The sequence below is a fragment of the Dermacentor variabilis genome, unplaced genomic scaffold (genome assembly GCF_050947875.1).
Source record: "Dermacentor variabilis isolate Ectoservices unplaced genomic scaffold, ASM5094787v1 scaffold_12, whole genome shotgun sequence".
Taxonomy (NCBI): domain Eukaryota; kingdom Metazoa; phylum Arthropoda; class Arachnida; order Ixodida; family Ixodidae; genus Dermacentor; species Dermacentor variabilis.
In genome coordinates, this window is record NW_027460280.1 from 20,758,165 (window position 1) to 20,773,106 (window position 14,942).

General features: G+C 48.9%; 1 protein-coding gene across 1 annotated transcript in view; it reads right to left on the reverse strand.

Moving 5' to 3' along the window:
• The window catches only part of abs (ATP-dependent RNA helicase abstrakt), a 227,432-nt gene that overhangs the window by 199,932 nt on the left and 12,558 nt on the right, over positions 1 to 14,942 (reverse strand). The window contains exon 5 of the mRNA XM_075677274.1: positions 4,861 to 4,921. Coding sequence (XP_075533389.1) covers positions 4,861 to 4,921 — 61 coding nt within the window. The remainder of the gene's footprint in view (positions 1 to 4,860; positions 4,922 to 14,942) is intronic.

Sequence of the window (14,942 nt, forward strand, 5' to 3'; positions counted from 1 at the left end):
TTCTCCAACTACCCCGGTCATGTAGCCAGGAGAGCATGGCAGCGGTCATATCATTTGTGCATGAATAAAAGGAATGTTCGCGGTTTGAATTTATTTTAAGGAAATATTTAAAACTGCTACATGATCTCTGAAGATGGAGTGACCATACATTTTGTTTCTGCATAAAGGCTTTGTACGGGGCTTGTCCTGAAGGCTCTGGTCGCGAGATGGATTCCTAAATCATGGACAGGATCCATCATCTTTAAAGCACTTGGTGTAGTGGACTGATACACTATCGTGCCGTAGTCAAGACGTGAGCTGACAAGACACCTATATAATTTCAAAAGACATTTCTTATCACTGCCCCATGTTGTATTTGAAAAAATTTTCAATAAGTTCATTGTTTTGAGGCAGTTCAAGTATTTAATATGCGGGATGAATGTGTATCGAGTCCAATATGATGGCCAAGAAACTTGTGCTCGGCACTTAAAGGTAATCTGCTACCAGAGAGCTCAATAGCAGGACATAGTACTATTCCTCTCTTATTCGTGAAAAGAATGCATGTACTTTTCTGTGGGCTCAACCTGAAACCGTTTTCCTCAGTTTAATTAAGGCATGCTGGACATGTCGTTAGCAGATGGCAAAGTTGCATGATTTAAATCCAATGTGCACATCATCTACATATACAGAGTATAACATTGCTCGTGGGATTCTTTGCGCATAGCCATGCGCAAAGAATTCATTTTCACAATAAAGAGTGTGCAACTTAGCACACCACCTTGCGGAACACCAGTTTCCTGGGTGAAAGACCTCGACAAGGCATGGCCTACCCTTACACGAAGTGTGCGGTTAGAAAGGTAACTTTCGACAATACTCAACATACTGCCGTGGATATGCATAGCGAAAAGGTCTTGGGTAATACCGAAGCACCATGTGGTGTCATATGCTTTCTCCAAATCAAGAAATACGGAGAGAAAAAACTGTTTGTGTATGAAGGCATCCCTTATGTTTGCCTCAATGCCGATAAGGTGGTCTGCGGTCAACCTGCCTCCTCTGAAACCACACTGGTAAGGATCTAGTAGTCCGTTGCTCTCAAGGAGACAGACTAGGCGCCGGTTTATCATCTTTTCAAAGAGCTTGCAGAGACAGCTTGTCAAAGCGATAGGTCCGTAACTACTAGGTAAGGACAGGTCCTTACCTTGTTTGAGTATGGGTATTATTATAGCTTCTTTCCAAGAATATGGTATATACCCAGCAGCCCACGACATTAAAAAGTGAGAGGAGTGTTTTCTGTGTTTTAGGGTGGAGGTACTTGATCATATCATATATAATACGGTCACCACCCGGTGCTGAGCTGTTGCAACAAGCAAGAGAAGTTTTAAGCGTAGCTAAACTGAACGGGCGGCTGCGATCTTCATTTCGGGCACATTTCTGATCAAGGGGCTGTCGCTCTGTGCGTTCTTTGAACCTCATGAATGATTGTGTGTAATGAGATGCACTGGAGATATATTCAAAGTGTTCACGCAGACAGTCTGCCTGGTCTTCCACCAGGCCATCTCCTTGGGTACTTACTAAGGGCAGGGGGTCCATCTCCCGGACTTTTATTTTATTCACCCTATTCCACACCTTTGCCTCGTCTTTGTAAGAATTTATTCCAGATATGCACTGCTCCCAGCTCTCTCTTTTTGTTCTCCTGCCTTGTGATTTGACCTGTTTGAAATTAATAAAGTTTTCAGCTGTTGGAGAATTGTGAAGCAATACCCAAGCTTTGTTTTGATTTTTGCGTGCTTTCCAAGATTCGTCATTCCACCATGGGATGCGATGGTTCTTTGCCAGCCCGTTAGTTTGTTTAATACATTTTGTTGCAGCGTCAATAATAAAACTAATTAGGTATGCCACCCAGCATCGTCTACATTAAAATCAGAAATGTCGTCCCCGCCTAAATATGTGAGTTCTTGAAACAATTTTCAGTTCACTGATTCGAGGTTCCATCGAGGGAAATGCGGCGAGCATGCATCGGGTTTTGTTAGCATTAATGTAAGTGGGAAGTGGTCGCTCCCATAGGGGTTCTTGAGAACAGACCAATCCAGGTACGGAAATAGTGAGCTCAAAACTATGCTCAAGTCTATGGACGAGTATGTGTTATGTGTAACATTGTAGTATGTTGGTTCTTTTATGTTCACTAAACATGCACCTGACGAAAATAGAAAATTTTCTATCAGGTGTTCGTGCGTGCTGTCCCACAGGGGGCGATATGCGTTTATATCACCAACGAGTATGTATGGTGGAGGAAGCTCATCGATGAAGCTTTGAAACTCTGCTTTAGAAAGTTGACAGGAAGGGGAGACGTACATCGAGCAAACTGTGATTAGCTTACCAACTAGCACATCTTGGACTGCAACTGCCTCGAGGGGAGTTCGGAGTTTTATTTGCTGACATGCAATGCCTTTATCGACTATTACGGCTACACCTCCCGAAGAAGTGAGTGCATCATCACGGTCCTTGCGGAAAGTGGCATATGGTCCTTAGAAAGTTGGTCTGTGTTAATTTTAGGTGTGCTTCTTGGACACACAGCCCCTTTGGAGTGAATTTGTGAAGGAGTTATTTAACATCATCAAGACTGTGAAGAAGTCCTCTCACGTTCCATCGTAATATTTGGGTATCCATAATGGGAACGACATTAGTGCTGTGTGTATAACAAGAAAAGTTAGGTTACAGGACCCTTTGCCGGTCCCGTAATGCAATGTTTCTCTTTTTTGAAGCGGTCGAGAGATTCTTGCCGCTCCTTAGGTGCTAGCGGCGCCGTTTGACTAGGTGCCTTGCCTATCACCTCCTGTGAAGCGCTGGACACCCGCTCTTGTGAGTGATTTGTTGGTCGAGAAGGCCTCTTCTCAAGGGATAAAGCCTCTGAGGCCACCAGCCCGGAGGTCGATGGCCCCTTCTTCTTGGACGGCGAAGAAGCGCCAGCTACAACCGATGAGGGGGTGGGTGACGTCACTGCCGGCTCACTGTGTGGGGGCCGGACAGCCACCAGAGGCCGTTGTGGCGCTGCCCCCTGACGTGCCACTTCGGCAAAGCTATTCTTTGGCAAGAGGGATACGCGCCTGTGCGTCGCCTTAAATGAAATATTCTCTTTCATTTTGATTGCCACTATTTCTTTTTCTTTTTTCCAAGATGGGCAGGACCACGAGTACGCAGGGTGCACCCCTTCACAATTCACACAGTGTGCAGTGTTCTCGCATTACCCGGGCGGATGTTCATGGTCGCTACATTTGGCACAGGTTAGTCGGCTACGGCAGTTCTGGCAACTGTGACCAAACCTTTGACATTTAAAGCATCGGAGGGGATTTGGGATACATACTGATTGACCCTGATCTTCACATAGCCTGCCTCGATTGTTTAGGGCAGAACACTTGAACCGAATGTGAGAATAGGATGCTTTTTCTGTATTTCTTTACCATCGTGCCTCATTTTGATTCGTTTTACACTGATCACATTCTGGCCACTCCAGCCTTCAAGTAGTTCAGACTCGGTCAGATCAATCAGGTTACTATCAGATACAACACGACGGCTGTGTGGTGTCCATGGTGCGATGCGGTGTCACATTCACTGGAACATCCCCAAAAGACACAAGATTTGGCAGCCTTTCATACTGATTTTTATCTCGAAGTTCCAAAAGGAGATCTCCACTTGCAAGTTTGGAAACTTTATAGCCTTGGCCAAGAACATCGGTTATTAATTTCGATACCAGAAAAGGAGAGATCATTCTCGCTGACTTAGCGGTTTTCTCGGAGTGTATGACATGAAATTTGGGAAAGTTTCCACTATGATGGCCATAGAACCTAAATACTTCTTCGGTGCGCCCTCGTTTATGAGGGCGACCAGGAAGTGGTGGAAAAGAACTTGCCATAGATATATGAAGAAGTTCGGCAGCACCGCCAGCCACCTACCATGTAGCCCAACAAGGGGACGCTGCAAGACCGTGAAAAGGCACGTCCTGCATGCGCCAGCTGTACGACACTAGTATAATCAAATCTGTTATAACCAAGGTTGGCTATCCCACACAAGGTTAACCGTTGCTGCCCAGGAAAAAGTGGAAGTAAAAGGAAGCCAAGAGAAGACGAAAATTAGAGAGGAGAATAGGAAAAGGCAACTACCGATTTTCCCCGGGTGAGTCACTCCGGGGGTGCCATCTACGTGAAGCCGAGGCCATAGAGGTGTGTTGCCACCGCCGAGGGGCCGTAAAGGTCCAAACACCCGGCATTGGCTCAACCCCCAGGATCCCCTTTTCTTTGGACATGGCTAAGCCACGCATGGTTAGACGCACGAGGGCCCAACCCTCGTGTGCTCGGGTACGTGGTGTTGCAACAAACCAAACGCCTGCTGACGCAGACGCCCCTGCAGGGACTGATGCCTTCAGGTAGCATGTGTGGGTTTATTGACCAGCTGCCTTCACCCAGAAAAAGATCATGTGCCACCAAGGCTTGTGAGTGGTGGCGCTGGCTAACGATCCCAGGGTTATTTCTAGTAGTAAAACATAAATACGCAAGAAAGTGGATGGGAAAGCGGCGCCGCAGTAGCTTAATTGGTAGATCACCGCACGCGTAATGCAAAGAAGTGGGATCATTCCCCACTGCGGCAAGTTTATTCTCATCCACATATATTTCCATCTTTATCATTTCTTTAGTTCAATTAGTAAGTACAAGTAATTTCCCCTATACTGTCCTTGGTGTCATTGTTTGTTGGCTTCTTATGATATTATTAACAAAAGTCTGGCTCCTTTCTCATGATATGATTAACAAAAGTCTGGCTCCTGAGTTAACCCCCACTTGTTTTGTTCATTAGGCACACACATCATCCTAATTTTGTACTGTAGCTTACCCTGTTTGGATAGGCTGGTCATACTGGATGCCTTTGGCCAACTCCGCCACACCCATGAGTGCTTCAGGAAAAGGACAGAAAGAAGAGAGATGAGAACACCTAAAGAGGCCCACGGCATACAGGCTTTGGGAAAAATAACTTATTTAATTTTTGAAAGACACCCTTCAGTATGACACAATGAGCAAGGGGAACACAAAAAGAAAGGCTGACAACAAAAAAATGAACATGAGTGTGAAAACATAAGCAAAAGTACAATATTTTCAAGAGTAGTAACAATGTAACTATATATAAATAAAACACACACACATATACACACACACAATGGGAGTATGTGTGAAAAAGACATAAGCACCACAAAACAGAAATAGCCTCTACAGTGTTCTGGTACTAGTGACATGGAGCATAGGTATTTCCCTTGAGGTGCAAATTAAATATGCCAAGTAGAAAAGATATGCACACAGCATTTTGGGCTCTCCACACTTCCAATTAATGGTTTTTAAAAAAGTAGGAAAAAATTTAAATTTTTTGAGATGCTCTGAGAATATTCTGCCTCAAGTCGGGAAAAAAATAATGTATGCTGTACATGAATCCTTCAAAAATGTACTTTGCTGGTTGTGAGGCACAAGTCATTTTTAAGTCATTTTGTAGGTTTGCCTTCTTCTATAGTGGCTCAGGGATTTCATTGCTTGGCTGACCATGTTTTCTTGGTGCTATTTTGCTAGAGATGATAAGGCTATGTGTAATATCCTTTTCCCAAAAGTGTTCACCCGGAGGAGTTTCTCTGCATCTGCCACTCAGGTATTCTCACTAGCTGACAGCATAAGAGATTCAAATTCACAGTCATTTCATTATTCCATACATTGACATAAAATGAGGTTTATCTACTCTGCTATGAACAGTTGTACTGCAGATTGATTTCCTCTTGCACTGATTCTCATTTCACTTCAATACCTTGGAGACTCCTCAAGGAGGCATTACATAAAGGGTTGACAGTTGCACTCAGTGTCATTCGTGTGTTCGATAACACTACTGACAAGTGCTTGCCAGTAATTCACTGCAAGGTGGTTGTGTATGAGTGATGCAATTGTATATTTCCTAAAATTGCAGGAAACACCTGCCTGAGATATTGTATAGTAATTTCCAGACAAGCTTTATATTGTTACGTGTAGAAAGACACAGACGAAAGAGGCTATTTACACGCTATTTACACTGGACTGGAGCCAGAGCGCCAGGCCGACATTCACTCACGCCAAGGGCACAGACCCACTTCGTCTTCGTTCCCGCGGTGGCTCGTCTCTTGGGTATCTACTGATAATATCGTAATACTACCCCCCCGGCGGCAAAAGCGCCGTCATGGTGCTTTTAAATATCCAAGGCACCAGGAGAGTTGTAGGGCTTGAGTCGGGTGACGTGGACAATGTCACTGGTTGTCACACCGGAGGACGTAGTGAGCGTGGCTAGAACAATTTCATAGGTGACATCGGTCACTTGGCGGAGCACGAGATATGGGCTGGTATAACAGGAAAGCAGTTTCTCACAAAGGCCAACTTTACGCGATGGTGACCAAAGCAACACGAGGGTGTCGGGCGCAAAATGGACATCACGGTGATGGAGGTCGTAGCGTCGCTTCTGTTTGTCTTGAGAGACTTGTAGACGAACGCGCGCAAGTTGACGAGCATGGTCAGCACGGGCGATTGTATCACGGGCATAAGCGCTAGTTGAAGCTGTGGTGGACTAAAGCAAGGTGTCTAGTAGTAGCGTTGGTTCGCGGCCATACAAGAGGTAAAACGGGGAAAAGCCGGCAGTTTCGAGACGGGAAGAGTTGTATGCAAAGGTAATGTAGGGTAGAGCCAGGTCCCAGTCACGGTGGTCGTCTGAAACGTATTTGGATAGCATGTCTGTAAGGGTGCGGTTCAAACGCTCAGTGAGGCCGTTCGTTTGAGGGTGGTAGGAAGTAGTAAATTTATGCTGAATGGAGCAGGCCCGCATGATGTCGTCAATGACTTTCGCCAAAAACTTATGGCCACCGTCTGTTAGCAATTGACGCGGAGCACCACGCATCAAAATGATATCATGTAGAAGGAAGTCTGCAACATCAGTTGTGCAACCGGTCGGGAGAGCGCGGGTTACGGCGTAGCGGGTCGTGTAGTCAGGCGCGACTGCAACCCACTTGTTTCCTGATGTAGATTCCGGAAATGGGCCGAGAAGGTCTAAGCCAACACGATGGAAGGGCTCGGCAGGGATGTCGAGCGGCTGCAGGTAACCAGTGGGGGGCTGGGAAGGCTTCTTGCGTCGTTGGCAAAGTTCACAAGCGGCGACATAACGTCGTACGGAACGGGCAAGGCCCGGCCAGAAAAAACGGCGACGTACACGGTCATAGGTTCGAGATATGCCAAAGTGTCCTGCCATTGGTGCGTCGTGGAGCTCTTCTAGGATGGTTGAGCGGAGGTGTTTAGGTATGACAAGTAGGAACTCAGAGCCGTCCGGATGAAGGTTACGACAGTACAGAGTACCGTCGCAGAGGATGAAGAAGCGTAGAGTGGCGTTGGCCGGAGAGTGTTCAAAACGGTCGATGAGCCCTCTGATGTTGGCGTCACGACATTGCTCGTCGGCGAAATGAAGCAGCTGCGACACAGAGAATACACAAGCAGCACTGGTAGTATTGGAGGAGTCAGGGTCGTCAACAGGGTAACGCGACAGGCTGTCAGCACCTTGGTGCAGGCGGCCACACTTGTAGACCACAGAATACGAAAATTTTTGTAGTCTCAAAGCCCATCGACCAAGCCGGCCTGTAGGATCTTTTAGGGGTGAGAGCCAGCAGAGAGCATGATGGTCAGTGACTACGGAAAAAGGGTGACCGTAGAGGTAAGGACGGAACTTCACAACCGCCCAGACTACAGCAAGGCATTCTCGTTCGGTAATGGAATAGTTGCGCTCCGATGGTGTGAGGAGGCGGCTTGTATAAGCAATAACGCGATCCTGGCCACGCTGACGCTGGGCTAAGACGGCACCTACGCCATGACCGCTGACATCTGTACGCAATTCTGTAGGAGCATCAAGGTCGAAGTGGGCGAGAATGGGTGGTGAGGAGAGAAGAGTGATGAAACGAGAGAAGGCGGCGGCTTCTGCAGTACCCCACGAGAATTGTACGCCTTTCTTCAAAAGATTAGTGAGGGGTCTAGCAATTGCCGCAAAATCTTGAACAAAACGACGAAAGTACGAGCATAGCCCGACAAAACTTCGAATGTCTGCGGCTGTCTTCGGAACCGGAAAGTCTCGGACAGCGCGAGTTTTGTCGGGATCAGGCTGTACTCCGGAAGCATCAACGAGGTGGCCCAGAACAGTAATTTGGCGGTGGCCGAAACGACATTTCGACGAGTTAAGTTGCAGCTTCGCCTTTTGAAATACATCAAGTATAGCTGTTAGACGCTCAAGGTGAGAGTCGAACGTGGATAAGAAGACGATGACGTCGTCGAGGTAGCAGAGACAAGTGGACCATTTGAAACCACGGAGCAAGGAGTCCATCATACGCTCAAAGGTGGCAGGGGCGTTACATAATCCAAACGGCATTACTTTAAATTGGTATAGGCCATCAGGTGTGATGAACGCGGTTTTTTCTCTGTCCATATCGTCAACAGCAATCTGCCAGTATCCAGAACGAAGATCGATAGAAGAGAAATAGCTGGAACCGTGGAGGCAGTCAAGAGCGTCGTCTATACGTGGGAGCGGGTAGACGTCCTTCTTAGTAATGTTGTTCAGATGGCGGTAGTCTACACAGAAGTGCCACGTATCATCCTTCTTCTTAACCAACACTACAGGTGACGCCCAGGGACTCGAAGAAGGCTCAATGATGTTTTTGTTTAGCATTTTGTTGACTTCGCTTTGAATTACTTGGCGTTCCGACGCAGAAACTTGATACGGTTGTCGGTGAATAGGAGTAGCATCGCCAGTAAGAATCCTATGCTTGACTGCGAGCGTCTGGCCTAAAGGGCGATCGTTGAAGTCAAAAATATCTCTGTAGGACGATAATACTTGGTAAAGGTCTTCAGCCTGCGCAGAAGACAGGTCCGTCGCAACCATTTTCTGTATCTTGGGATTGGCGGCCGAGGCTGGCACGATGGGCCTGCTAAGCTTGCAAGAAGCATCGGTTGATAAAGTTGCCTAGTGATGGTCGCCGAGACAATCAACGTTGGCATGGCAAATACCTTGCGGTAGAATTTGCTTTGCCAATCCAAAGTTTAAGATATGTATGCGAGTGCGGTTCACAGTAATAGTAAGTAATGTCGCAGTACAACGCGGACAGTAGACCAGGAGACGTTCAAGAGCCACAGCACAACTTGTTCAAATACAAAACAGGCCAGAGACACGTCTTCTTCGTCCTCGCCGAATCCCACTGACTCACTAGACGAAATCCGTTAATGTCCCTATCTTCGTTGTCGTCTGCATAGAAGAATAGACGTGTCATGTGTCCCTCCCTAAGAGAGCATCGTCCCGATGCTAGACCAGAAGTGTCACTTGCGGAATTAAGGGTCTCTTGCATAGTTATTCGCTCACACACGGCTTCATGCAGACAACGTGTACAAGTTCAGGACGGTGCGTGCGGCGCCGCGTACAATTGGGACTATCGCGGACGACCTCATACGTGACGTCACTGAGTTGGCGCAATACTCGATATGGTCCGAAGTATCGCCTTAACAGCTTCTCAGAAACGCCTCGTTTTCATATGGGTGTCCAAACCCACACTCTGTCGCCGACGTCATAGATTACTATTCGACGGTGAAGGTCATAGCGCCCTGCGTCGTAGTCTTGCTGCTGGCAGATCCGCAAGCGCGCGAGTTGCCGAGCCTCTTCTGCGCGTTGCGTAAACACAGCGGCGTCCGTATCAGTGTCGTCAAAGTCATGTGGAAGCATAGCATCCAACATCGTTTGTACATCCCGCCCATGAACAAGGGTGAACGGAGTCATGCGCATCGTTTCTTGTTTCGCCGTGTTATATGCAAAGGTGATATACGGTAGGATGTCGTCCCAATTTTTATGTTCAACATTAACGTACATGGAGAGCATGTCTTCAATTGTTTTGTTTAGGCGTTCTGTTAATCTGTTGGTCTGTGGATGGCAGGCGGTTGATTCCGATGCGCCGTTCCACTTAGCAGCAAGATGTGATCTAAAAGTGCAGCAGTGAATGCGGTTCCTCGGTCTGTTATTACGACGGTTGGTGCGCCGTGTCGCAACACAATGTGCTCAATGGAAAAGCGCACCACCTCTTCCGCTGTGCTTCTCTGGATTGCCTTTGTTTCAGCGTAACGTGTGAGGTAGTCGGTTGCTACGATAACAAAGCAATTCCCGGCAGTAGAAGTAGGAAGCGGACCCAATATATCCATTCCGATTTGGTCAAATGGTCTTCGAGGAACCTGGACGGGTTGCAGGAGGCCGGCTGGTTTCGACAGAGGCGACTTGCGCCTCTGGCAGTCGAGGCAAGTGCGGACGTGATGTTTCACGGTGGTGTTAAGTCTCGGCCAGTAATACCTCTGCTTCACTCTGACCAACGTTCTCGTGTAGCCTAAGTGACTAGAAGTCACCTCGTTGTGACAGGCTTGAAGTACTTCCGTATGAAGAGCTGCAGGAATGACGAGCAGATAGGGGGACCCAGTCGAAGAAAAGTTTCTTTTGTAGAGGACTTTGGCCCGCAAACAAAACGACAACAGGCCTCTTGCGAAAACTCTAGGCGGTTTCGCAGATCTGCCCTCTAAGTAATTGATGAGCTCAAGCAACTCAGGGTCGTCCCATTGTTGTTAGGCGATGGTGGATGTGTCCAGGACACAAAGAAATGCCGAGTCTTCTTTGGGTGGAGCAGACGACTCTATCGGCGATCGAGACAGGCAGTCAGCATCCGTGTGTCGTTTCCCTGACTTGTACTTGACAGTCATGTCAAACTCTTGCAGCCGTAGGCTCCAGTCGTCCCGAAGGGTCTTTAACCTTTGTCAACCAACACAGTGAATGGTGGTCGCTGATAACTGTGAAGTGGCGTCCATACAAATATGGGCGAAATTTCATAACAGCCCATATTACGGCGAGGCATTCCTTCTCAGTTGTGGAGTAATTGGCCTCTGTGCGTGAGAGTGTTCTGCTTGCATAGGCAAGTACTCTTTCTGTGCCCTCCTGCCACTGCACAAGAACAGCTCCCAAGCCAACATTGCTGGCATCAGTGTGGAGCAATGTAGGAGTGGTCTCATCAAAGTGAGCAAGCACTGGAGGTGTCTGGAGACATTCCCGCAAGTCAGTGAATGCACCTTGCTCTTCGTCGCCCCATACAAAAGCAACGTCGTCTCTCGTCAGGCGAGTTAACGGCGACGCAATGCGAGCAAAGTTCACAATAAACCGGCGGTAATAGGCACAGAGGCCCAGAAAGCGCCTGACAGCCTTTTTATCGGTTGGTACTGGAAACTGTGCTATGGCCGCATTTTTTTCAGGACCTGGGCAAACACCTGCGTGGCTGACGACGTGACCGAGAAACTGTAGTTCCCCGAAGTCAAAGTGGCACTTCTCCGGCTTCAGGGTGAGGCCGGCAAACCGGATGGACTGCAGAACCGCTTCAAGCCGTTGGAGGTGTTCTTCAAAAGTTGCGGAGAACATGATGACGTCGTCCAGGTACACTAAGCAGGTTTTCCACTTCAGACCCGAAAGCACAGTATCCATGAGGCATTGGAATGTAGCAGGGGCAGAGCACAAGCCGAAAGGCAAGATTTAAATTCGTATAGGCCGTCTGGCGTCACAAAAACAGTTTTTTCACGGTCTCTCGGATCTACCTCGATTTGCCAATATCCGCTTTTGAAGTCCATTGAAGAGAAGTAACGCACGTGACGAAGCCTGTCGAGTGAATCATCTACACGGGGCAGCGGGTACACGTCTTTCTTTGTCACTTGATTTAGTTTTCGGTAGTCCACGCAAAAACGCAAGCTGCCGTCTTTTTTCTTAACTAGAACTACAGGAGATGCCCAGGGACTCGTTGATGGTTGAATCACGTCGTCTTCCAGCACTTTTGTCACTTGTTGTATGGCTTCATGTTCTCTGGGAGCCACAGGATAAGGATTTTGGTGAATTGGTCTTGCCGTATCCTCTGTAATTATCCGATGCTTCGTTAGAGGCGTCCGTCCGACGCTGGACGTCGACGCAGTCATTGAACTTCGACAATAGCGTGAGAAGCCGCTCTCGTTCGTGCTGCGACAAAGCAGTGCTGACGTCGAGTGCAGAAGCTGGGCCTTGCGTAGGTGCTTCTTCGAGTAGCGAACAGCAGCCTCGAACATCCGCAACACCATCAAAATAAGCCACAGCCATGCCCTTTGGAAGGTACCGTTGCTCTGTGCTAAAATTGGTTAGTAACAAGTTAGTGCACCCGTCTGTGACATTTACGATTCCTCGCGCGACCGAGATACCGTGAGTAAGCAACAACGTGGTTATTTGGTCGGCAACTCCCTCGCAATGAAACGGTGTGTCACATGCTACCGTAACAAGGGTGCATGATCGAGGTGGGATGACGACGTCATCTTCTGCTAGACGAAAGGAGTTGCGTTGCGGCGATAAGGAATGGACTAAACCAGGGCTCTTATAAAACGTCACCATGCGGTCCGGAATGTTAATTACGGCGCCATATTCTTTAAGGAAATCCATTCCAATAATCAAATCCTTACAGCACACAGGAAGAACGATGAAAGTGGCCACGAAAGAAGAATCCCGGATGCTAATTCTAGCAGTACATCTTCCAATAGGCATCAGTAATTGCCCGCCTGCCGTCCTTATGTGGGGTCCCGTCCATGGCGTCTTTACTTTCTTCAGACGGAGGACGAGTTCCTGACTCATTATAGAGAAGTCGGCACCAGTGTCGACTAACGCTGTCACCGGCTGTCCATCCACCAAAACATCAATGTCGGCGCTCACAATTTCTTTGGTGTCGAGGTTTATCAACTTCACGTCGTTCTGCGGCAAGAGTGTCGGAGGCTTTTTATTGTCTTGCGGTGGGGCCTGCAACCTTACCCCCAGAGGTCGCCGCCTTCAGTTTCCCCGGCGTGGGCTGCGCGACCTTCGTCCTCGGAGGTCAGCAAAAGTACGTCCAGTAGGGGAAGGCATCTGACGTGGAGGGGTTGGAGAGCGCGACCGACGGTCGAAATCGGACTGAACATGCGACACAGATTCGTCATTTGGGTGCGCTATTGGGGGTCCCTGAAAAGCAGTTTTGTCGCGGCGTAGCATGGAGTCGTCAGTTGCATGTCGACCATAGGACCACGGACGAAAAGGTCGAAAAGATGTGTCGCGATGCCAGCAATGACGCGAAATGTGGCCGACGCCTCCGCAGTGAAAACAGAGTGGGCGCCTATCGACGGTGCGCCATGCGTCGGTTCTCCGAAATTGCGGCCGTCCCGTAGTGTCGTTTTGCAGCGTTGGACAAGGCGCTGTGAACGGCGGCTGGTGGTATGACTGTAGCTGCGTGACGGGTGCACGCCTCGAAGCCTCCTCTTGCGGCGGCGACCAAGGAGCGCCTGTAGGAGGCTGGTGGTACAGCGGTGTGGTTGTAACAGGTGGTGGACATCGGACAGCGGCTGCGTAGGCCATGGGACGCTGGTGATCTTGCAGATCGGCTGCCGGTAACACCTGCCTGATTTCGTCACGCACCACTCCGGCGATTGACGCTATGGCTCTATGCACTGTCGGTGTCAGAATCTTTTGAATTTCTTCTCTGGCGACTTCTCTGATCAATTCCCGCAAGGGGTTCTGATACTCGCCAGTCAGTGCGGCGGCATTGATTGTGGTGCTGGTGGACAGTCGATCGTACTGTCCGCATCTCTGATGAAGGGCCCGCTCAATAGCCGTAGCCTCTTTGATAAAGTCAGTGACGGTGACTGGTGAATGCACAAGTCCCGCGAACAACTGCTCTTTTACACCTCGCATGAGGTAACGCAACTTTCTTTCGTCAGTCATGTTCGGGTCGGCTCTATGAAAGAGGCAGGCCATGTCCTCGGCGAACATTGTTACCGACTCATTAGGTTGTTGTACGCGTACCTCCATCATCTGCTGGGCACGGTTGCGTCGGTCGGCACTCGCAAAAGTATCTGATTTTCTGACGAAAGTCATTCCATGTCATTAGGCTAGCTTCGCGGTTTTCGTACCAAGTACGGCCGCTGTCGTCAAGGGCGAAATAGACGTGGGAGAGCTTTTGCTGCTCAGTCCACTGATTAATCTGTGCGACGCGTTCATATTTGTCAAGCCAGTCTTCGATGTCTTCGAAGACTGCTCCGCGATAGTGATTGGGAACCAGAGGATGGAGAACGGTTACTTGCTGTGGACTGGAAAACCGGCTGCTTTGGGGTGCTTGCGTTGGGCTGGTTTCGGCCATTGCAAGATCTGTGGAGCTCCTAGAGAGAGGTGGTTGAAGAGGGGAGAACTCCGGAGCAAGGCCTAGCAGTCGACGACTTAAGCGATGCACGGGTGTTGAAACTGGTGATAACGCTTCCGGGCTAGAGGAACGACTCCCAGAAGGACTCCCGAGCATCAGGCGCGGTCAGTACCCCGCACCTCCACCAGTGTCGCAGTACAACGCAGACAGTAGACAGGGAGACGTTCAAGAGCCGCAGCACAACTTGTTCAAATACAAAACAGGCCAGAGACACGTCTTCTTCGTCCTCGCCGAATCCCACTGACCCACTAGACGAAATCCATTAATGTCCCTATCTTCGTTGTCATCTGCATAGAAGAATAGACGCGTCAGTATACTGTGAGGCACGGTAATGTCATACTGTAGTGGAATGTCGGGCAGAGGAGTGACGAGGTACTCGCCATCAGGGACTGGTGGGGAAGACAAGAGTTCAATATAGGCTATTGATTTTGGCGGCAGGCGAATAAAGCCGGTGGGGTGTAGGCGGCACTGGGGTGCGTCAGAAGGTTCTGCGAGAATCGGCAACTCAAGGCGAAGGGTACTGGCAGAGCAGTTAATAAGAGCAGAATGCACGGAGAGAAAATCAAGCCCGAGAATGAGGTCGTGGGGGCAATGAGCAATCACGGTGAAGAGGACAGGAGTGTGGCGGCCGGCG